Source organism: Lissotriton vulgaris, chromosome 7 (genome assembly GCF_964263255.1).
Source record: "Lissotriton vulgaris chromosome 7, aLisVul1.2, whole genome shotgun sequence".
In the NCBI taxonomy this organism is placed as follows: Eukaryota; Metazoa; Chordata; class Amphibia; order Caudata; family Salamandridae; genus Lissotriton; species Lissotriton vulgaris.
In genome coordinates, this window is record NC_141695.1 from 184794648 (window position 1) to 184820349 (window position 25702).

At 44.6% G+C, this 25702-nt stretch overlaps 1 protein-coding gene across 1 annotated transcript in view; it reads left to right on the forward strand.

Annotated features, from left to right (window-relative positions):
* Positions 1-12543: 12543 nt before the first annotated feature.
* The window catches only part of LOC147701151 (sialic acid-binding Ig-like lectin 13), a 257134-nt gene continuing 243975 nt past the window's right edge, over positions 12544-25702 (forward strand). Inside the window, exon 1 of the mRNA XM_086928585.1 lies at positions 12544-12699. Within this exon, the coding sequence (XP_086784711.1) occupies positions 12657-12699 (43 nt within the window). The 5' untranslated portion in view covers positions 12544-12656. The remainder of the gene's footprint in view (positions 12700-25702) is intronic.

Below are 25702 nucleotides of genomic sequence, written 5' to 3' on the forward strand. Positions count from 1 at the left end.
CCAGGAATTGTTTCGTTTGAGGTATTTTCTGCCTGCAAACAACGTGGAGTAGAAATATTCTATCTAATCTTTGCAAGTAGTAAAGGGTAGGTTATGCCCCTTTGTGAATTCGTCAGTCCTACCCACTCCCCACTGATTGGTTATTTGGGGGTTAGCTCGCATGGTCCGCCCAGGAGACTACCCTTATGGAGGACATATGCTCCCCGCTCATGGGCCATTTAGTGGAAGTAGACCATCTGGTCCGTCCAGGAGGCTACCCTAGTAAGTGGAAGTACATCGCTTGGTCCGTCCAGGATGATACCCTAATGAAGGAATATATGTTCCCCTTTTGATCGATAATCTCGTTCCACCCCGGACCATTTATTGGAGGGAACTCGCCTGGTCCGTCCAGAAGTACCCCCTAGTGAAAAGGACACATAAAAATATGAAGTGATCACCGTTCCCTACTAACAGAAAAACTTTAGCTCGAAACACGCTAAGGAAAAGAAGGAAAAATAAAATGAAATCAGGCTAAGTCAGTAACCCCCTGATGAGCTTTTGACTTCACTAAAAATAAGAAACATTAGAAATAGTTCGTAATAAGAAATATAAAATGGCGAAAAATTGACAGCAAACACAGCCACGAGGTAGTTAGACTCCACTGCCTACTCCTGCTCCAAACATGTCTGCCTCATTTGCCCACCACGCCCAAATAACGGTCACATGAAATAGAAACAATTCAATAGGTACCTACCCCCACTCCGGAAGCTCCCGAAGTGCAACAGGTCCGCGGCTACGCCCATCCGGAAGGCGAGGCCTCGAGGCATGCGGGGCTCGCCTGGCCGCGGTCAGAAGGAGACGCTGTTGGGCAGGCGGCCCAAAGAATAATAGGGACCTCTCCACCTTTCCCTCTTCTGCCGCCCTGCAGGCCACGGGGAGAGAGGGGCCGCCGACCACCTCTCTCTCTCACCTAATCCGGCTTTCGTCGAAGGCCGAAGCCAAAGCGAGGATGGCGGCATTTCTTTGTGCTATAATGGCCGCAACTACACCCAACGCCCGGATAGTTGCAGGTAGTCCCGCCACATGTCAAGGGGGGGATGTCTTGCCTCAGCCACCGACCCCCCCCCCCCATCTTCAATGGCTGGCACGGCCCATACCGAAGCGCTGGAGCCGGAGAACGGCGCGGGGTCGCTGGAAGGGGGAGGTGACGCGAACGAGCCTCCCCCACCTCCCTCCAGGTGGAGGCTTCCAGCGACACCCCAATGCTCTTACTTAAAGAGGGTCAACATCGAAAAGCGGTCTTTTGCCCAGGACGGGCACACGCCCCATGCCTTCTCTCCTCAACTTTGAAGATTCTATGAGAGCCGGGGGGCACCCCGATCCCTCCACATGGGCGCCCCCGTCCCCCTCACTGGGAACCGCGACATCGACGCACTCCTGCCAGCGCCAGCTTCAGTTTGGAAATGGCTAAAATGCAGCCACGGCACAGACTTGTTCAGTTCCGGTGGAACACCAGGATGACCCGGTAGGAAAAATTGTTGCCGCCCTCCCCACCCTTTGACTATTGTTGGACTGTTACCACATTGTGCAAAAACTTTTTGAACTACCAACGGAAGGTTTTGGTCCAACCACGAGTCATTGGAAACACTCTGACTGTGCTGGAACTCGCCTGACTCCACCCGAAAATGGCGCCGACACAAAATGAGACTTTTTAAATAAACTTTGTTGCATCCTGACCGCACAGCTTTTTGTCCCGAGATATGTATGCAGTCTTTGGATAGTGAAAGTAGATATGAAGGATATTGAGTATGTGCTCGGACAATGAACTGACTTAGAGTGGGTACTGATTATGATTTGGAAAATGAATTGGTGTAATTTAGATAATGAATGAGCATTGGATAATGAATTTATGAATTAATTAAAAACTGAATTCTTGACACGCATCATGCTTGCTCTGTAGGAAAGCTTAATACGATTTTATTGCACTGCTGCACTTTATGCAATGAACTGCCACCAACTTCGTTCTTCTTATGTACAGTTTTTAACCTGCTCCGTGGCCGGTCCACTGGGTCGTAGGCCTGTATTTATACATCAACGCTTTTTATTAAAAGTATTTTGAAAAAGAAAGCATAGTTGTAGCGTTTGCATTAATGAGTTCTGAATGTTTTGCTACTGTGAGCAAAGAATAAGTATGATGAAAGATCAAGGTTAAAAAGGACCAGATATTTAGCAGCTACATTATGTGTCACAGGCAGCCGGAAAAGTGTTTTAGACGCCCTTAAAACGACACCACTGAAATACCACCTGACCGCCACCCTTGCACCCAACAAAAGGGGTTGCGACCAAGTAACTCATATAGATACGCGGATCGTCAATGATTATCTATCTGACATTACTGGTCCCTCTGGGCTTAAACGCCGAGATGGTAACGAAATGCAGTATGTGGAGATAGGTCGAGTATATGGTAGGTAAAAACATTTTCGGACTACTGCATGCTGATGTGCTTTGAATGCTGCCCCCCACCCTTTCTTTCTCCTCCCTTCTGCAGGTCACGTCAGAACATCGGCTGAAGTGTGGGAGAGCGATGGTCAAACCACTGACGAAAGGGGAAGGAGGGAATATGTGCATAGTCCTTATAACGATAAGTTTCTTAAAAGACGTAGACTTAAACCTGACTGTTCCTCCTTAGAACATAGCGACTGGGAGGATGGACTGACATAGAAACTGGACGGGTACTGTATGACGAAAATTGACTAGAAATAACACGTTAGACAATGTAACTAGACGTTTGACTAGGTAGGGAAAGAACAAAGAAAAATATGTGGGTAAGGGGTGCCACGGCACCACCCGTCTGGGAAGTTAGAAATGTTGCTGATGTTCAAAATGCGCTGCCCCCTTTCTCACACTCTTATAGATATAGCCAAGCTGTCCGACTGTTCTCCCGATCAATACTTGCCGTTGCCTCAGCCCGGAGAACTTCCCACCAAAGGAAGGAACTGAAAAATGGTTTAAGATCCAACCATGGGTAAATAGCGCGACCAGGTTAAATTCTGATCGACTAACCGAGGTGTAAGTATTGGCAATTGAGAACGCTCGCAGAGATAACTGGCGAGAATGAAAAGGAGGGAAGGGTAGAAAGAGCTAAGCACGTAGATAAATAGGATAGTAAAGATACGTAGGATATAATATGGATTTTGTTGGCCACCTGTTGTTTTCTGTTTTGTCGTGAATGTCTTATATATATGTAAATGCATGTGCTGTCTTCCTTGTCTGAGTTTGTGTGTATGTAATGTACGGATTTATGTCTTCCCTCTGTCTGTATTTACGTGTTACCTGACCTTTGCTGCTCTGTGTTGTGAGCGCACTAAATGACCTATTTTCGTACACGTCTTCTCTCTCTCACCACCCCCTTATCTCTCCCTCTCTCTCTACATGTCATACGTGTACCGAATGGCTCGTTTAGATTGCGGACGACTCTCACTCTCTATGAGAGTCTCCCTATTTTCTATCCCTCTTTGTGGTAAAATTGTGCCCCACCGGCACCAGTCTGATTGGATACTTATTGAACGCAAAGGTGTTCAGCGAAATTGACCGAAACTAAAATGATTGTATCTCGCCATATTACTACCTCTCCTTTCTGCAAAATGAATGAACTTGAATTGGCCGAGAAGGAAAGGACAGGTAAGACGACTAAGGTCCCCAGATCTGGCCATTTATAGGGGAACTGTATGTCAATGGCACCTCATTTCTGTTCTTCAAGAGACGAACGCCAACGTCTAGATTGACCCCCAAAACGCCCAGATTGCCCCACCCCCTTCTTCACCCAAGCGCGAGCGCCCGATGCATCCCCGCCCCATTTTGATAGACCCCAGTTGCTGTCCCGGATATAAAAATGATGACCATGGGTAACTGTCGTCCCTCGAGAGAACCTTGTTTTACCTGACTATCGATGATGACACCCCCGCCCTGTTTGAAAAGGTTAGCCAGCCTTGAAGGGAAATGCTCCGAAATGTTGAATAATGATGAAATGCACAGTTGTTGGGAAACTCATTTATCCTCACTTGAGTTATAGATAGGACAATGAATAAAGATAGCATGAACTCAGTAGGAATACCGACATATGCACTGCCTGGTAATTGACCTCTGACTGTGACCAATGAGCGTATCTCCCAAATGCGCAGGATTGAGGGAGGAATTCACATGCGTAGATGTCTTCTTCTGCCAGTTCTCTAAAAAGTTGTTTTTTTACCTATTCAAAGATTCACGATTACCAGGAGAAGGGTCAGACGTGACGTACAGCCTGGCTGCAGACCTTGAGACACGTGTGACCTCGACCAAAGGTGGAGCTGCAGAGCGACAAGATACGGGACGAGACCGCAATTTCAACGTGGAAAATGAAAAATGATGGGCCGCCTTGAAGCCCTTCGTCTGCTAACCCACGTGTGCCAGGAGTCTCTGTCCCCCTTCTTTGGGCCCGATTGATGGGCCTGCCTGCTTGTTATCCTTTGCTCCCTTGGTCCCTTTTGTGTGTCCCAGGAACTCAGACCCAACTCCGCTCTCTCTCCTATCGACTATTTGAACCACACTCACCCTCTTTTCCACGCGACTTTTTGCCAAAAGGAAGAACTGCATTCAAGTGGGAATAGGGTGTTGCCACGGAAATACAGGTGCCGAGCATAAGGCGCCGCCAAACGGATTGTTTAGAGAACAGGACTGTGGTCTAACAGCAGAGGACTGACCGCACCCTGCAACGCGTAAGGATAGAACCGAGCTGGACCTATAGCTCCACCGCCGGTGCTCAACAGCGCCAACGAAAGTACACGGACTAGAGCCTACCAGTGATGGCTCACTGATAAAAAGACACTGTGGCGAAGAGATCTTGTGTATTGAACTGAATTCCGCTCTCAACTACTTGGTCAAAACTGTTCATTGGTCACATTTTTTAAGTCAGAAACGTTTATGCTATGTAGTGCGCTTAATTGTTAGGAACTCAACGAAATGCAATTTCCTATGTGCTGCATTCTGCCCATCACCTCAACTGTCTATGATTGTACGCCAAATGTTAGTATCAACGAATGCTAATTCTTCAACGATGCCTGTCTATCTGTAACCCCATCAATTGCAAAAATGAACGCTGTAATGTAAAAAGGGGCGACTGTGGAAATTGAAGAAATTGATGTACATAAACAGCATTCATTTCCCTTCTTCTCCCACTCCTCTCCCTGTGAGCACCATGAAAACCGTAAATTATTGACCGTATCACTCTGCCAGTAAGAGCCCGTACCCGTATGCATATGTACAGCCATTCTAGGCACCCTGGCCTTTTGCCCATTGGAATCCCCGGCTTCCCTCCTGCGCGTATCTCATGCATAGACCATGAAACCCTCTCCCTCTGCGCGACCCTGCCGTGAAAGGCAACCCTTCTGCTAGACCCGCACAAACCCCCCCTTCCCTCTTGAAGAGGCATCCTTCGCCTTAGCTGACATAGCCCTCCCCAGTTGCACCTGACTGCCCCCGCTCTCTCACGTACGGGTCATAAGATCTCTCTCTCTCTCTCTCTCTCTCTCTGTGACTCTGTCCCTGTGTCCACCCTGGCTCCCCCTCCCTTCTCCTCACATGGGCAAGTCATAAACCTTCTTCTTCTGCAAGACCCTGTCCTTGGGAGCCACGGCCGCGCCTGACCAACACCTCCTTTCCTTCCATGAATGCCCCTCTGTTGACAAGCCTTCCCTCCGCGCTCGATTGTCCACGCGGCATGAATACCACTCCTTTGATGACCCCTTCCCCCGAGTCCGGCTGACCACACATGTCCGAGGCCATCGCCTGAGCCAGGAGATACCATTTACTGCCCTTATTGTATGAAGTCACTCCTCTTCAAAGGACCCACTTTTGATCCTGGCCACCCCACCCCCTGGGCTATGATCAGGCGCACACATCCTAAACAGTTGACGGAACACTCAGCTGCGTGATTGCCCTCCCCTCTTATCAGCAGGTCAAGGGTCCCTATTGTGAACATATATGGGGTAGGATTGACACGAGGATTATAGGGATGTCTTTTCTTTTGCGTCACACTGCCCTGATTGTAATGTCGAGTGTTTTGTAGGGTATAAAAGAAGGAGTCTCAGCTCACTTGTTAGAGCAACTCCCGAAAGACACTGTGCTTCGTGTCCGAAATGACTGGCTCTCCTCATGAGAAATAAACTCTGTTCTTGATTCCTGCTTCCAGCTCCCGTCTCTTTATTTGGTAACTGTTCACCATGGGAACTAAGAGGTGGTTTGCGCCAGCGGCCTGGGCATCGGTAGTAATCTGGGCTCCTGTTTTACACTGTTGCTGCGGCTAGGTAAAGTGAAAAGGCAGATGCTCAGACTAAGCATTTCTGTCAGCCAGGCCATGATGTCTTGGCCTTGTGTCCTGGTGGACAGCTCAGGGGTCCTAGAGGCACAAGTGAGCTCAGGAGAACTTAAGGAGTGGCCACACACACTGCTCAGTGCTGTACTCTCCGAACATGGATCTGCGAAGAGGAGGTTTCAAGCTCCCCACAAAATGAAATGATTCCACCGAGTTCCGGTTCAATGAGGCCATTTCAGGTGGGGGGCGTGGGCCTACACTTCGGGGGCATGTGGTGCCGACCTTCTTCTGCACACCTTATGAGTAGAGCAGAGCCCCTTGCGTGTCCCCTCCTTCCTCCGTGCGATGGCCTCACTAAACTCTTTCACTCCACCTGAAGGAAACTGCAGGCCTGTGAAGGAGGCACCCCCCCCCCCCCGACCATGTATTCACCATGGAACATTCCTATTCTGAGGCAGACTGACAGATTTTCTGGTCATCAAGGCCTCCGTGCATGCACTGAGAAACAGTGAGTTTCGACACGATGCAGAAAGTGGGCATATGCATCTCCACTGTAAGCGATTTTAAAGATTTTTTTTTCCATGGGAGTAAGGCTTGGAATTTTATTGCACACCGAAAAATCTAATTACTCCACCACCCATGTTTACTCTCCATATGGGCCCACATGCATCATTGCATCCGTTTGCGATTCCTAAATTGAGAAAATTAAGGAATCGCAATTTAGAAATCGCGAACGGCAATGCATGAACAAATCGCATTTATTTTTGCGATTCAGTATTTTTCCTTAACTGCGATTCACAATTTGCGAATCACAATTAAGGAAAACCCTTCCCATTGATTCCTATGGGCCAAAAGGCCCATAGGAATGAATGGGAAGGCATTCACATTTTGCGAATTTCAAATTGCGATTCGCAAAATGTGAATGCAATTTCAAGGGTGCAGGGGGGTCCGAAGAAACCCTCCCTGCACCCCTGAAATGTAACTTTGATTGCAATTTACACACACACATGCCCCAAGGGCATGTGTGTGTGTAAATTAAAACTTTCAAGAATGCAATTTGTGCATATTTGAAAGTTTTCGGTAAATTAGCATGAAGTTCAACTTCATGCAAACTTACCACTTCCAAATTGTGAATTCGCAAATAAAAAATGATCATGCATTGCATTAAAGAAATCTGAAATTGCGATTTCTTAAATGCAATCGCAATTTTAGAAATCGCAACATGGTTGCGATTCCTAAAATTGCGAAATGCATGATGCATTCTAAATTAGTCAATTGCATTCGCAAACGGCCGAAAATTGCGATTCGCACCGTTTGCGAATGCAATTGACGTTGATGCATGTGGGCAATAGTGTTTTTATTAGAACAAGTAGGGGAATACTGGGTGGTAGAAATCTTGTGGATCTCTGTGGATTCCTGCAGATTACATCACAGATATTAAAGGTTAGGCAAAGTGAGAGGTTTTTAGGGCATTGTGGGTAAATAAATGTCATTGGATCCACAAGGAGCACTCCATCCTGGACTCCCACGGGTGCCTAGTTTTCAGAAGTGTCAGAGTATGGTAGGTGTCACTGGGTGGTAAATGATTCCAGTTCCAGTACCACTGATGTGGTTTGCTCCACATTGCTTTTTAGTGCCTTTTATGCTAGACCGAGTCATTTAAGTGGGGTAGCCTTTTCAACTGGATAAGTAGGGCAACGCTGGGTTGCCGAACTTTTGTGGATTCCAGAAGTTTACATAAAAATGCATGGAAAATGGATGGTTTTAGATAAAGTTTGAGGTTTGCACGCATTGTGGGTAGGAAACCTATGTGGGCTCCACGTCAGGCACACCTCCCTGGACTTCACCACAGTGTCTATTTTTCAGAAGGTTCGGGGTTTGCTGGGTCTCCACAGGTATTGGCCAATTAAAACAGAAACACCCAGGGGCAGATTGGAGGTAAAGTTCTTCTACCAGTCTCTCAGGGGGCAGAAAGACAGTTATGCCTGAGGGAGGGAGGAGCACTAGCCAATTGAAAAGCGGCTGCTCCCCCTTCAAAAATAAACCCTTACTTCTGGTGGATTAGTCCCTGCTTGGAAAGGGTGAGATTCTCCCCTTTCTAATAATACCTTCCCAGTTAAATCGGTTCTTGGGGGGCTGAGATATATCCCGAGCACTTATGCAGTGAAAGTAAAATAAGCTGATCAGCTTGTTTTAGTTTCAATTTTTTGGGGACATCAATAAGCTATCACCATGCTGTTCATCATTTAAAAAAATGAAACAACAGTTTCAGGCTGCTGGGGAAACTCTTCATAGTAGCCCAACCTGAAAAAAGAGAATCCCATTGGTGCTCATGCCAGAGGGATTTCCGGCCCTTGGAATCTAGATGTCAGGACACAGTACCGAGACGGCATTACTCTACATCTTGGAACACCTTCGCCAGGTACTTGACTCAGGTCATACTGCAGCGCTTATATTATTAGATCTAAGCGCTGCCTTCGATACTGTGTCCCACCAAATACTTATCCAACGCTTACAGGAGGCGGGAGTGACTGATGTCGCTCTCCAATGGTTTCGGTCCTTTCTGGCTGACCGTACTTTTAAAGTGGCTATACCACCTGGCCAATCCACCACTTACCCCCTGAAGATGGGGGTCCCACAGGGATCTTCGTTGAGCCCTACTATATTTAACCTCTATGTGAAACCGTTGGCTGGTGTCGTCAAACAGTGGGGTCTTACGATGGCCTCATATGCGGACGACACACAGCTAGCGGTGACACTTAGCGGAGACCCTGAGGTAGCAGCTCCGAGATTCCGTGCGGGTCTCTTGGCAGTAGCCAGCTGGCTTCGCACCAACTGCCTCCAGTTGAATGCCACCAAAACGGAGGTATTGGTTCTAGGGAAGCACGCTGAGCTATGGGGTAACCAGTGGTGGCCGTCAGAGCTTGGTGTCACTCCTATTCCAGTGGCTGGAGTGAGAAATCTAGGAGTCTGGGTGGATTCTGCGCTCACCTTCAGGGACCACACCAAGAAGGTGGCTGCCACGTGCTACGGAATATTGCGTGGTATTAGGCCAGTCCTGAAGTACTTTGATCCCCCTACCAGACAGCTTGTAGTTCAGGCCTCAATACTATCTAGGCTGGACTACGGCAGTTCGCTGTTGTTAGGGGTGAATCAAGCGGAGGCCTCTAGGCTCCAAAGAGTACAAAACGCCGCGGCACGAGCCATTGTGGGCCTTCCCAGACACTGTTCAGTGTCTGGAACCATCATGGCCTTGCATTGGCTCCCGGTCAGACAGCGAATCATGTTCAAGGCGCTGTGTCTGGCCTTCAAAATTTTGAAAACTTCTTCGCCACCGGCACTTGTCAATCTACTCACGCCCTATGTGCCGTCGAGATCTTTAAGATCTGAGGGGCTTCATCTGGCTGTCTGTCCACGCTTTAGGTTGAGCAGGATGGGTGGCCGTTCTTTCAGGGTGCTAGCGGCAGGCCTATGGAACTCGCTCCCAGTACACATTCGAGCTCTTGAGGATATGTTCGCCTTCAGGCAGGCGATTAAAACTTTCCTCTTTCCAGTTTCTAGCTAATTTCTTTTGTGTGTTATGTTACAGCATCTGTCAAAGCGCCAGGACGCCCCTTTGCTGGGGCAGCTGTGCGCTATAGAAATTTTAATAACATAACATAACATAACATAACCTCTCCTTCTATAACACCCAGCTGTGAACGCTACAGATGGATGTGGATGTCACATCCATAGCACCTAAGGAGTTAAACACCTTGAAAACCTTTTGTGTTTCCCAACTCATCACAGCAGCACTGAGAGGCCAGCTGCAGGCAGGCTAAATTTAATTAGCCTGAGGGGAGGTTCAGGCAAAAAAGTATAACTTTTGAAATGCAACTTTTCCTACATATTTATTAAAACCCAACTTTACCATTCAATTTGATTTTTAATGAGTAGTGCCAACAGTGGTAGAATGATCTCTGTCGCTTATTCCGTAAAAACAGATGCAGAATTAGCATACTAACTGTACTCCATTTTTATTTCACAGAAATAGCTATAGCCTTAGCAGTGAAAGTAGCTTTCGGAGGCTAGTCACAGTAGAAGCATGCAAACATTAAGTCCTAAATGTATGTTTTTTCATGCAAATTAGCACAGCAAGACACAATACTGCACTACACTGTTCTCCATGAAAGAGTAATACTACACCATATCTATCAAGATATTCCACATTTCTGTCCTTTGCTTGTGCTGGCGCACACAGTGCACCCTGGTGCCAATGCAGGCACCCTTGTACCGTGGTGCAAGGGTGCCTGCATTGCAGGAAGGATTTTTTTTGTGCAGAAAGGGACACCTTCCAGCATGAAAACTTCCTCAGAGGCAATTTCCTAGAAAGAGAAAACAACAAGAAGAGGTTCAGATATTTATCCTTGCTGTGCCTCGATTGGGAAGGTGTACAATTCTGATGCTTTCCCAATGATTAGAAAATTCATGGGTGGATGAGTGGGAACACCCACGCTCCATGGATGAAATGCCTTCACTGCAGTGTAATGCAAGACAGCGACTTGCGCTGCCCAGGATTACAGCAGATTTGCGTTGCATGTTATATCTCATTCTAGGTTTTGTGTCACCCTGCGTGACACAAAAATGTGATGAATATAGGTCTAAACTTTTAAATATTTCACTTTTAAATGACAGGCAACCTACCCTGTAGACTAAAAGGCATACATTGGAATAACTTGGTTACTATTTTAAAGTCTAATTGAAAAAGAGCATTCATACAGCACACCCTCCAACGTCCATATGTCCCACAATCAAGTTCTGTTATGAGAACTTGGCTATAAACCATACATAAAGGTCTGTCCCTTAAACCACAATCAATTTCAGTTGAGTCATACAAAAGTTCCACATTTAAATGAGATAAACAGGGTCCACTCCGTCTAGTTTCTTCAAATTGATGTCATTTTATTTCCTTGTTGTTAAAACATCCATCATACATGACTACTACTGTGCCAATACGTGTTTCGTCTCCATTGAGACTTTATCAAGGCGATTGGCAAGGCACTCTTTGTCCTACTGTTCATCCAAGACCAAAACTGCCTCGTAGTCCTGGTAGTCTAAAATCCACAGCTGACTGGTCGAAGTGTTATCCAGAGTCTTCTATAATACCAGCCGTCTATGCCTCAAGTCTGAGTCCTTGTATAGACGCTCGTTATTTATCATTATATAGGACCACCCCTCTCTGTGGAAGGTGGGGCACCCCGCTAAAAGCTCAATTTGGTATAGCCACTCTCTATATTCAAAAGGGAGAACTACGCGCCATCTTAATAATGTGATCAACGAAAGCGAGAGAAACGTGCCGGTGGGCAACCATAATACGTTCCAAACCGCAAATTCAAAGATGTGCGTCCTCTACTAAAAAACGTATATTTGGCTGCGCCGTGTAAAAAACTCATCTTTAAAAGTACTGTTTCTCTCCTGTTAGAAGCTTCTGTGTCTCCCTGTAGGTCTAAAGGCAGCAACAGTCAGACTATATGTGTAGGCCTGACGCCATGTTTTCCTTGTCAGACTAATGAGTTCCACAATACAGTGCAGTAATCCTCAGGTGACATTTAACTTTCTAAACTATTGGTGTATTTACCTGCATCCTATAGTATGGCCAAATTGGAAATGTAAAATATGTTAATTTGGGATTATTCAATTTTACTACACTTTAAAAGTCAGAGCATGTATGCTGAGGACTGGACAGCAGTACCCAAATATGCAGAGTTATAAAACCAGCATCCTCAGTTCACAAAAATGGGGACAACTTTGCAAAACAGGGGTATTTTCTCACTATTGGTTTGATATGGTCTAATGTATTAGAGATGAGATGGGCTGCTACATGTACAGTTTCTCTGGTAGATCAGTGGGAGACCAGCACAGGCAGCATCACATCCATCAATATGGGTAAGGTCAATGAACCCCAGTCCTAAAATGCACTGGAAGAACAGAGGGTTTCATTTTCTTTTAGATGTGTTGATTTTCCTAGGCTTTTGATGTGCTTGTTCATATGGAGCTTGGTATTCATGACACATCCAGGGCATTTTGCTGATTATATACACATTTTCCAATTTGAAGGTATGTGAAAAAAAACAGGTAACAGGCACACTAAAGATGTGATGTGTGTTTGCTTTATAAATTAATGTGGTAATTTTTTTTGTTAAGTGTAAGTATGTTTCTGTTTATCTCCGCAGATCATACCAGTGAATACTTGAAATAACTGATGAGCAACCACCTTTCCTCGGACGTTCTGGGTGCTGTGGGGATAAGAGAAGATCCCTGTCACTAAGGCATGTCTCAATAGCCCACTATGGAATTGCATAGAGTGCTGGTACTGTCCTTACTTTGGAAAGGTTAGTGTGACACCTACCTGAAAAATGCCTAAATCCATCACATTTACAAAAAAAGTAAAGTGAACGCTGCACCCCTAACGAGATGAATTAATCTGAGATGCCTAACCACATCAGTAAATTTACAGGGCACCAATGTTATTTTAGGTCAAGCTAGACAGCGCAGTTCTCGCTATGAAACCTGCTATAATCGGTCTGTGTTGTTACACACCAATAGGGTGAACCCAGTAGGCAGCCTGACCTGGGCCAATATTGATATGTACAACAGGTGGTCCAGCTGACTAATATGTTTTTCTAAGAGAACAAAACCTAGAAAAACAAAGACAAGCATTAAATTAAACATTAACAAGGTTATCTTAATTTTGAATAAGTTTATAGTATGATTAGATCCATGATTCACAATATCAATGGTTGCTCCAACGTATAAAAGTGGATACAGTGCTCCGGGTAGTGTTTGCAAAGGTATGAAAATGTGAAAGTGATGGTGAAAATAATTACAATATTTACAATGATGAGACGGACCTGTCTAACAATGTTTCAATGGACTAACTAAACAACCCAAGTAGCAAAACGGTATGAATGTGTATAGAGTTCTCCACTTCTGGGCATAAATAATTGGTATAGGTCAAGGTACAGATAAAGTCGACGTCAAGACCCCAGAAGTGGACAGAAGGCAATTTGTTCCCTACACCTTGGTCTTCCTCAGGACAATGGAGAGAGCAACTTACAAGGTAGGTAAAATTCTCATCAATAATATTGCAAAACAAGTTGGAGGGTGGGTGTATAAATGAAATTACATAGCATGCTAGCTCACCTCAGTCTTAAACTGCAGAGCAGACAGTAAAGAACTAAAAAAATGGGCTGGGTAGACCCTGGTGCAGAAAATGGCACAACCTCGGCATACATAGATCAGTCTGAGACTGTTGACGGTTGAGATGAAACTTAAGTAAAGGGAGGCACATTAGTGGTGAGTACAAGATCAGCAATACTAAACTTCACTAGAGAAGCCGATACTCACTAATGGAAGGCTTTGCAGGATCATAGCCAAGAATTGCAAGCCTCTAGGGACACTAAGGCACGATGGATGAGTCAGTAATTAATCCAGGACAGTAACTTGTGAACAGAGTGGCACAGAATGTTCTGCATATTTCTAAAAGATAAGGTGAGGGCAGTTAAGCTCAAGAAAATAAGGGGAGCGTAAGCTACATGCACGCATCGCTACAAGGAGCGTATAGAAGAAGGAAATTGAAGAGTGTCTCACATCTTGACAGTGCCCGGTTTAGTGTGTCCTGAAATAGACCACAAGCTAGCATACAAGTGGCTGGTACCATGTCAGGCAAACAGCCGCTAGCTGCAGTGCATGTCCGCAGTGGTGTACGTCACGGCAAACACTGAACCGGCCGCGGGCGGTGAAAGAGAGGCATGGTTCGGGTAACAGGATGAGAAATTGAGACCTTAAGGGATATTGCCTTCCCTAATTGCAGTGTGGCGTCAAGAGGATCAGTGTAAATACAATAAAAAACATCCATTCTGTCACATTTGAAATTTCAATATTGACAAATGAATCCTCTATTTGGTCACATTTACAAATACGATACTGACAATTGAATATACAATATGCTCAGGGACAATATAGTTAAAGACTAGACAACACTAAATGCTAGATGATCCACAAGGTATGTGAAATTACAATGGCAGGAGGGCAGTGAAGAATCTTAGGTGTAACATAAAACATAAAACAATACCGACTTACATCCAATGATTAACTAAAGGACATGATGAAACACAAAGAAACACAAACACCTGCAAATTGGAAACCAACCAATATAGACTAGATTAATAGATTGGATGACATAACATACACACATGAGAATTAAAAGCAACACACAGCATTTAGAAAAGGACCCCATAGGAACTAAAGGGACATAAATAGAACTGTCTTGCACTCTGCTCCTGTTCGTTCAGACCATGTTTGAGCGTATCCAAGTAATGCATCAACTTGCATTCACGTAGACTCATATTGTCAGCAACACTATCACCCCTAGGGCCCAGTGCGATCTTTTCAAGGACAACCCATCTAATGCTGTCCGCAGAATGATGAAATGACTGAAAATGTTCAACTAGGGGCGGCCCTGAAACTCCGCATTGCACTTTACTGCAGTGTTGGAGAATACGTGTTTTGACCAGGCTTTTGGCTGGTTTGTCCAATATATAGCAGACCACATGGGCAAACAATTCCATACACCACATTGTTGCTATTATAATTTGTGTGTTTCTTAAGTGTAATGGAAAAGTTATTATATATAAATTGCTTGGTCTCAGTGTTGAGTTCACAGGCCTTACAACGGCCACATTTAAAATGACCCCCATTGGGGCATAGGTTCCACAAAGTGCGTAAAGAGGGTTGATTAGGGAATTACAAAAAGTACTGGACCACATGGTCCCTGATACTTTTGCCCCTCTTAAAAAAGTGCATCAGTGGCGCAGTTATGCCCAGATCATCAGAGATTAATCTCCAGTAGCAACTGACAGTACTTCTAATATCACAAGTATGTGTACTGTTTGTAGTGACACAAATCATTCATTCCATGGGCTTGTCAATACGAGATTTAACTTCAAGCAAGGATTCTCTAGGGTTGTGCCAAGCTCTTTATGAGCCTTCTTAAGTAAAGATCTTGGAAACTTTCTCTCTGTAAGTCTTACCAAAAGGTCCTCTGATTCTGTAAAATAATCCTATCTAAATGTGCAAATCCTGCAGATTCTAAGGAACTGACCAAATGGCAAGATATCACCGACCTCATCACATAAAGGGCAGGCTTCTGGGGAATATTAGTATAAAGGGACACAATGTCCATCGTTACCAGCAGTTGATGAGCTGGATTGAACGCTAATTCATCCACCAATCAGATGGTTTCCATAATATCCCTAAAATATGCAGTTACATTTTTTAAATGTTATTTATTAATTACCCAGAGACTCATATTATAAATGAAGCAGAATAAAAGCATACATGTGCAAATATCATGATTAAGACAATATAGTTACTTACGATTCATAAATTTGCACACCAAAAAATACATAGTGGTAAGAACATCATGCATAATACATGTCATCCTTGTTTATAATAGATTATAATGCCAGTTGCTACCTATGAAGAAATCTAGGTAATCCCAGGACTGTATCCTAGGGTGGCTAGCCACCTTTCCAGTACCAACTGCATAAAATTGGGGGAAAAAAGTATTCTCTGCTGCTGATCAGGGCTAAAAGAATTATAGGTGGTCAGAAAGTTGATTACACCACAGGTGTTATTCTTCTAATCCATAAAAGGAGCCCAGATTTTCTCCGCCATCTTCATAGCTTCTCTGCCCCTACATTTATTTAATGCCATCTCTTGATTAAAAAATACCCAAAAAACGGGCTAGGCAGGCCTGAAATGATGGGGGCTTCAGACCCTTCCATCTGGCAGCAATTAATATCCTTGCAACAGCTACTGATATGAATATAAAATACATCTGTGTGGTACCCATGCTGCTCTTGCTATAATGTCCTAGAATCATCAAGGTTGGACTAAGATTGATCCTAGCCCCCATAATCCTTCACAGAAGAGCTCCGGCCCATTCGTAAAATTTAAAGATGTGGATTCTTTCCTCAAACCACATGCTGAGTCAACTAAAGCACAACTAAAGCACATCTAAGGGATACTATGGAAACCATCCGATTGGTGGATAAATTAACGTTCAATCCAGCCTAGCAAATTCTGGTAACAATGGACATTGTATCCCTTTATACTAACATTCCCCAGAAGCCTGCCCTCGATGTGATGAGGTCGGTACTGGATGCCTGACCAAGGCCCATAGAGGTCCCAACTAAATTCATATTAAAACTGCTGGAAGTAGCGATGATGAATTGTATGTCCAAACTCAAGGTGTGGTGATCGGTGCTAGCTTTTAGCCCAACCTGGCTAGTCTGTATATGGAGGATGTATGTCGTTACAACGCATACTTTTACTCCGCGTACCATTACAACGCGGTATTTACAATGCATACCGCTACAACGCATAGCGCTTTGGGGTGCTGGATAGTGGTAAGTATAATTTACTATTCTAACTCCAGTCCCCGTGGACCCTAGGGAAGGTGTTGGATAGTAAATTAAACTTACCTCTTATCCTAGAGCGCCCCCCAGCGCAATGCGTTGTAACGGTATGCGTTGTAATGCCTGCGTTGTAGTGGTAGTGCGGAGTAAAAAATGCGTTGTAACAGGTGAATACCGTATATGGACCATGTTGAAAATAACTTAATCTTCTGTGACACTAATCCCTAATCCCTACCGTGATCATATCCTACTTTGGAAGTTTTACATAGATGATGTTCTTCTAATTTGGACTGGCCATGTCACTGATCTCAAGGCGTTTCACTCTTGGCTCAATGAGAGATCATCAGATATTCAATTCACTATTGAATATGGTTCTTAAATGATCAACTGCCTTGGCATCTTCATCAGAGTAGCTAACAACCAGCTATATGCTACACTCTATAAAAAGGGGACTGAAAGAAACATGCTTCTACAGAACAGTAGTCACCACCCTTAGGGGTCTTAGGGATAACTTGCCCTTTGGTCAGTTTCTTATAATCTGCAGGAATTGCACATCGGGATTATTTCACGGAATCTGAAGACTCACAGAGAGAGTATATCTAAAATCTTTGCTTAAGAAGGCTTGTAAAAGAGCTTGGTACAACCATAGAGAATCCTTGCTTGTAGTGTTTAATTTCATGTGTGTTGGGTATGTTATCCAATCTATTCATTTTAGTCTATATTGGTAAATTTCTAATTTGTAGGTTAATGTGTTTCTTTGTGTCTCATTGTATCAATTATTTAATGCATGGCAAAGTATTTCATTTAAGTCTTCGTTGTTTTATGTTTTACGATACACCTTAGATTCTTCAATGCCCTTTTGTCGATCACCTATTATTTAGCGTTGTCTAGCATTTATCTGCATTGTCCATGAGCATATTGTATCTTCAGTTGCCAGTATTGCATTTGTAAATGTGACCTGAGATGGTTCATTTGTCAATATTGTATTTTCTAATGGTCCCGAATGGATGTTTTAATTGTATTTAAAATCAGCCCCTTGACGCCACACTGTAATTAGGGAAGGCAATATCCCTTGAGGTCTCCTTTTCTCATTCCATTACCTGAACCAAGCCTTTCTTTCACCGCACGCGGTTGGTTCTGTGTCTGCAGTGACGCACACCACCGTGGATGTGCACTGCAGCTAGCAGCTGCCTCCTTGACCTAGTAGCAGCAGAATGAACGCTAGCGTGTGGTCTATTTCAGGACACACTATACCGGGCGCTCAAATGACATGAGATGCTCCTTACAGCAATGTACACATGTAACTTACGCTCCCCCTTTTTTCTTGAGCTTAACTGCCCTCACCTTACTATTTAGAAATCTGCAGATACATTCTTTGCCACACTGTTCGCAAGTTGCTGTCTTGGATTAAATCCTGACTCATCCGTCATGCCCTAGTGTCCCTAGAGGTTTCGCAATTCTTGGCAAAAATCCTGGAAAGCCTTTCATCAGTGAGTATCGACTACTCTAGTGAAATTTAGTATTGCTGATCTTGTATTCACCACTAATGTGCCTCCCTTTACTTACTTTTCAGCTCAACTATCAACAATCTCAGACTGATCTCTGTATGAGCAGGTTGTACCATTTTCTACACCTGGAGCTACCCAGCCCATGTTCTTAATTCTTTACTGTCAACCCGGCAGTTTAAGACTGAGGTGAGCTCTGATGCCTCATATTTCCAATCATACATCCACCCTCCAACTTGTTTTGAAATATTATTAATGAGAATTTTACCTACCTTGTATGTTGCTCCCTCCATTGTCCTGAGGAAGACCCAGCCGTAGGGAACTGATTGCGTTCCATCAAATTCTGGGGTCGAAACATCGCCTTTATCTGTACGTTGACCTGTACCTATTATTTATGCCCAGAAGTGGAAAACTCTATATGTATTCATAACATCTCCCTACTCGGGTTGTTTAGTTGGTCTATTGACACATTGTTAGACAGGTCTGTCTCATCATTGTAAATATTGTTATTATTTTCACCATCACCTTCACATTCTCATACCTTCATGAGACAGTGCTCTGGGTAGTGCTCATGAAGGTATGAGAATGAGATCAACCTTTATGCATTGGAGCAACCATTGATATTAGGAATCGGGGATATGTTTATACTATACAGTTCTTCAACACTAAGATAACCTTGTTCTTGTTTAATGTAATACTTGTGGGTGTTTTTCCTAGGTTTTATACTCTTAGAGGTACATATCGTAATTGGTTGGTGGGGATCAAGTCCATCCCCTTTCTTGACCTTTGTTTTCATTGGTCTATGTCAGTGTCTTTCAAAAATCGCTACTTGCTAGTGGTCAGTCCTGCATCTTTGTCCCTCCTTTCTTTCTTCTGTTCCTCCCACAGAGCAGTGATGTAGTACTGTCCATTCAGCTACTGTTCTTTGTTTGTTCTTTTGAAGACTATTTTTTTCTTGGTTTCCTGTTCTGTTACTGTTTGTCTGTGTTTAGCTTCAGCAACCTCTCTGCTTACATTCAAAGATAGCATTCTTCCTCCCGCCTACTCTGAATGCCATAGTTGTGTTACTGCTGCCTTTTTTACTGCTGCCTCCCTCACCGTGGCTCCTGCTGGGTTATTTGTTTTAATAATTATGGACATTCAGCACTGCATTCATTTCAAGAGCAGAGAGCTGGTTTTCCTTTCATTCTTGTCAATATTCTCTGCTTTCTCTCCCCCACCCAATCAGTCAGCAGGCTCCATGCTTCATAGCTGTGTTGAAAGTTTACAATGCAGCTCTCTGAAAGGTCATTCATGTTTCCATGGCAATCAGAGAAGTTGTGGGCTCCTCGAACAATAAAAGGGGGCAGTTACAAGAAGCGCTCGTTTTTATTTTGAAGCCGCATTTGATTGGATCATATGTCTTGTCTAAGCTTGAGTTACTCACGTAGTACACAGTCGAAAGAATGTAAAGCATTGCCTAAGTTTATTTTACTAAATATTTTTTTAAATAAACTTAGACAAAGATTTATTTCTTGGTTTGGCCAGCCATGGACAGCCATACTGTGGTACCAAGCCTCAGCCAGGCCTACTAGTGCAAGGGATTCGCCCTTCTCTACACAGAGTCCTTAGACCAATAGCATGAAGTTGGCACAGAAACTGGAAAAGAAAAGACAGAGTTTATTAAACCTCATGAGGGGGAACTACATTCACACAACACCCTTCGGTAGAGTATGAGGTAGCACACGGACTACAAGGAGCTTGGTCCTTTTAAAGCCCACACAGGGGCTAAAATGAAGGCGGTACAAGGTACAGAATGCTGGTTTCAAAAACATATAAGGTCATACAGAGAGTGTGCTAGCAACAAGTGGGAAGGGCTGACAGTTAGCTAATTCTGGTGGACATATCTTGACAGTTAGAGGTTGGCGACAGTTGTAAGCTCAACTGGGCATGTACAAAGCAGAAGAGGATAAATATATCTTGTCTCTAGGCAGATTTCAAGAGCGGTTAACAGGAAGGTAGGACAGAGCACATTTGAATTTGAATTTACAGCAATTTGTATAGCGCACTTATACCATGCGGTTTCATGGCGCTAGGAGGACGCTTAGCCAGAGGTGAGTAATCGGGGGTGCAAGGTGCTAAGATGGAAAAGCACGGGAGAAAAGAAAAGTCTTAAGTGCTCTGCGGAAATCAGAGTAAGAAGGGATGGATCTGATGTGGAAGGGAAGAGAGTTCCAAAAGATGGGACCAAGGACCCTAAATTTCATGCCCCCGGATTTCTTTTTCTTAAAACGGGGAACGGAAAGCAGAAATTTAGTGGAGGAGCTAAGTTCTCTGTTGGGGCAATAAGCACTGATGGGGGAGGAGATGAAGTCAGGGGCAGTCCCCGCCAAGGCCTGAAAGGTAGTGCACCCCAATTTAAAGAGGGCCCGCTCTTTAATGGGGAGCCAATGAAGGGATTGGAGGAGGGGAGTAACGTGGTGGAATCTAGGTAAGCCACGGATCAGGCGGGCGGCCTGATTCTGGACAAGCTGGAGACGGTAGAAAGCATATGCGGGAGCTCCATTGTATACAGTGTTCCCATAGTCCAGCCGGGACAGAACCATTGCCATCAGGATGAGTTTAAGGGCCGGGACAGAGAAAAACCGGGACATTTTGCGTATAGTGCGCAGGGCAAAGAAACAGGAAGAAACAACAGAATTAATCTGAGTGTGAGGAGTAAGGTGCTTATTAAGTGAGATCCCTAGAGTTTTTACAGAAAGAGAGGGGGTGGGGGAGGTACCCAGGGAAGGGGGCCAGAAGCTGGGGGACCAGGGACTGGGGGTGTTGCCAGTAACGACAAGTTCCGTCTTTTCCGGATTTAGTTTCAGATGGTTACCGTTCATCCAATCTCTGATGAACAGCATGACCGACTGGAAGTTGTGTATATTGGCAGGGGAATGTGAAAGGTGAAAAATGAGTTGGAGGTCATCAGCGTAATTGTATACAGTGACCTCCATGTTTTGAAGTGCAAAAATAAGGGGATAGATGTATAGGTGAAATAATAACGGGGAGAGAGAGGATCCCTGGGGGACACCACACAGGACTGAATGAGGAGGGGCAATGAATTCGGCTAGGTGGACGGCCTGGGAGCGATCTCTCAGGAAGGAGCTGATCCAGGCTAAAGCTGGGCCCTCGATGCCCGCCGCCCTGACACGGGTGAGAAGAATGGAGTGATCAACCGTGTCAAAAGCGGCGGAAAGATCTAGAAGGACCAAGGCCTGGGGCGTGTTGGTATCCAGCCCCTCCCTGAGGTCGTCCATCAGAGAAGTGACCACTTTCCTCGATGAAGGCAACTAGGACCTGAGTAACATAGGCCTCTAGGGCCTTAGCCAGGAAGGGGAGGTGGGAAATGGGGCGGTAGTTAGCAGGGGAGGAGCACATGGCAAACAAAATGGCCGACAGAAATACAAAATAGATTCCGTCAATGGACAAGATAGTCTCTAAATACAAGATGTCTTCTGCTAATGCTTAACCTAATCATTGCTAAATTACAAAAGACGACCCTTTCAGCATTTGCTGAAGACATTCGTCTATCTAGGGTAATCTAAATCTGCATCCTGTACATTGATGTTCATTATCTCAGTAATTTCACAATTTAGCATTTGTTGTTCTTTTGTAATATTTCTTTTGGCAGGTGTACAAGCAGTGATGCACATGGAGCAAATCATAGGACCACATTGTATACAAGTACAGCATGTAAATAGTATCACCAATAGTATACATAGAATAGTCAGTAGCTCCCAGCCCCAAGTAACAAAGAGTGTCCATATCCAGTTCGAAAATGTTCATGTACCAGTCTCTGGGTGAATGTCTGCAGCAACCTTATGCAGTTTAGAGATTGCATCATAAACTGAAGGTGAGTGATCAGGTATAAAGACACAGCAACTGCTACCGATGATGCGACCTGCACCACCTCGATCAGCCAAAACCACACCGAGCTTTTGGAGTGCTACAATTCTTGCAATTTGCAGTTCTTCCGTAATGTTCCCAAGTACCATAGCTATCTGATTTGTGACAGCTTCCACAACACGAGTCAATCGTCTGATCTTTCTGCTATTCAATGCAGCACCCACCAAGAAGCACAAACCCAAATTGAAATCGACATATTATTGCAAAGTGGTGTCTGTGTGGTCAACCTCATATGTACTTATTGTTCGTTTGTATCTATTCTTAGAAATATCATTGTACAACATCAGGTCAAGATGATATGATGCAGGTGCTAAAAACACAGGGTGTAACAAAAATGATATGTAGCATACCCCTGACCATCCAACAGGTAATTGATAATATCCTTTATTACCGCACACAAAGTAGGTGTTGTGCGACAAGGTAAATCTACTATTATTCATACCTTCAATGTTTAATACAGAAATGCATTCACTTCGTCCTACGGGAATTCTCCCAACACTGCCAATACATAAATCTGCTTTCGCTCTTGTTACAGATATCACAAAGGGTCCATTGTTTTTTATATTCCTCACATTTGTGAAGACATATGGTGTTGAAATATTGTCCGGTTGGTACTCGTCCCATTCCCATTTGGTCCATTTAGTGGGTATGATGCAACATCTGAATGAATGTGTTATTCAGATAGGATTGTCGATGTTTCTGCTCATGATAAGGAAGAGTGTGGTAACGATGCTCCAGTGGAGCTGGAGTAGTTGCAACAAAAAGCTGTCGAGCAGGAACTGCTTTCTCAACAAACCAAGTGGTTATTGCCAAAACCACCAGGGTAACAACAAACCCTACAGCACAAATAATTCTCTTGTTTTTAATTTCAATGACAGCGATGATCGATCTTTCTAAGAACCTGTTATAAACAAACGTTGGAGCACTTCTCCCTGGGTAGCCGTTGATTTCTTCACCACGGGCCAAGACTGGTGTCACTACATTAATGCACGGCTGATCCCCCCCTTGCCTCATTGGCTCTCCGTTTCACAAACCCAGGGCAGTAGCTCAACCAGTCTCGTTCAATACTGCAGATTCTTTCCTCTGTCTCAAATTATATTGTGATGCTCCAGGAATCGTATGGTCCGGGAAGACTTCCATAGACTCGTCAGATGAGATAGCTTGACCTTTCTCCGTCTCCAGAATCTCTCGATGGTCGGTCAGCGCAGCAGGTTCCACCAAGGCGGGCGATACACGCTTGCTATGTGTGGTGTGCAGCCAATTCTTTTTGCTCATCACTCGAACTGCTCTCCTTGTAGCCAAAAGCACCTGCTCCGGGCCTCGCCACCTCGGCTCCAAGCTGTTCGATCTATCGAAGACCTTGACCATCACATAGTCACCGGGACGGAGATCATGGGCCTCACCTGTAGATCTGTCAGGAAGAGCTTCTCAAACCTGTTGATGAATAGAGGTCAAACTGTCGGTTAACTGTACCAAATAATCATTCAACAGAACACAAGGTACATCATGTATGGGGCGTGGGTTAGGAACTCCCCAAATGTTCATCGGTCTTCCAAATACCACCTCGTACGGTGTAAGACCTGATTGTGAGTGTGGCACTGATCTTATAGATGACAGTGCCAAAGGCAGTGCATCTGGCCACTTTAGGTACGTGGAAGATAGTATTTTTAACAGCTTCAATTTTAAATTAGCAATATACCTTTGCACCAATCTTGCTAATTGCGGGTGGAAGACTGTATGGAACTTCTGTTTGACCCCTAACCCTTTCAGGACATACTCAACAACTTGCCCATTAAAATGAGGTCCGTTGTCACTCCACAAAATTTTACAAACACCATACCTAGGAAAATATTTCTTCAGAAGCACCTTTGCTGTAGTAAGAACAGTATTATCCTTTGTAGGATATGCCTCCATCCATTTACTGAAGGCACATACCACCACTAGGACATATTTTAGATTATTGCAGGGTTTAAGTTGGATGTAATCCATTTGCAAAACTTCAAAAGGTGCGGTTGGTGTAGCAAACACCCCTGTAGGATTTCGTGTCCCTTTATCAGGATTGTACTGCCAACAGATCAAACATGACCATACTATTCTTTTAGCTGTGCTGGCAATTTCAGGATGCTCCCAGACTTGTGTAAGCAAGTTAATTATTGCTAGAGCTCCAACATGTGCCAGCCCATGTGCCATTTGAACCATAGGTTGTAAATAGGCTACAGGCAATTTCCATTTATTCATTTCTTTGTTACGCCAACAACCCTCATCATCTAGCATTCCTTCTTTGGACCATTGCTCAAGTTCTTCCACAGAGACAGATCTCAGTATATCCAATACTTCCTCTCTAGCATCATCCCAACGTTCCACTTGTGATTTTACTACGTAAATAGATGTAGTGCTTCGCTGTTTTGCAGTTTCGCGGGCTACACGATCTGCGAAGGCATTTCCTTGTCTTATTTTGTCAATGATTTTCTTGTGTGCGCTACACTTCATAATGGCAACTTTCTTCGGATATGTAAGTGCAGTCAAGAGATTATGTACTAAGCCTCTTTCCTTCCAGAGTTAGACAAAATCATGAACCACTCCAAAAGCATAGCGGCTATCCGTGTAAATGTTCACGCATAAGTCAGTAGTAAGCTCACACGCTCGTGTCAAAGCTATTAGTTCAGCTGCTTGAGCCGACTTCTGTGGTATGCAAGCTGTTTCCACTACTTTATCGAGTGTGGTGATTGTATAGGCATTTATATAGCGCACTACTTACCCAGAGGGTCCCAAGGCGCTTCGACCGCTGCGAAACCCTTCCTGGCTTCCCTGAGAGATGGTCCCTTAATGGGTATCTCCAGGGTGAGACCAGGCATCCCCGGCGGTCTGGTGGGGCCGTTAGTGAAGATGAGGCAAGCTAATGCACAGAGTTGCCGAGTGTGAACGCTGATCAGAGTGGGCACCGAGGCGAGAGAATTATCGAGTCCGCTGACCCTGGTCCAGAAACCTGCCGCGCCGGGAATCGAACCCTGGTCCCGGGCCGTCCTCTGCTCTCGGGTCTGCCGCCTCTAACCAGTGAGCCACACTACTTCACACTTGATTGCATATGCAGCTGAGGTTGTGCCATCTGGTAACTTCAAACAGGACCCATCAACCCACAGCTCCCCATCTACATCTGGAAGGGGCGCATCTTGTAAATCAATGCGACCCTTTGTCTGTTCCTCAGTAAGGAATATACAATCGTGAGGCTCCTTTGATTGAGACTGAGTCGCAGGATATGGCAGCAAAGTGGCTGGATTCAGTGTTGCGCACCTCTTCAAGATAACATGAGGTGCTAACAGTGTCAGTTCATATCCTGTCAAGCGAGCACTAGTTAAATGCTGAGTCTTAGTCTGATTCAAAAGGGCATCTACTGCATGGGGTACTAGCACCAACAGTTTATGTGCCAAAACTATCCCTTCACTCTGACGTATGGACACAGCTGTCGCTGCAACTGAACG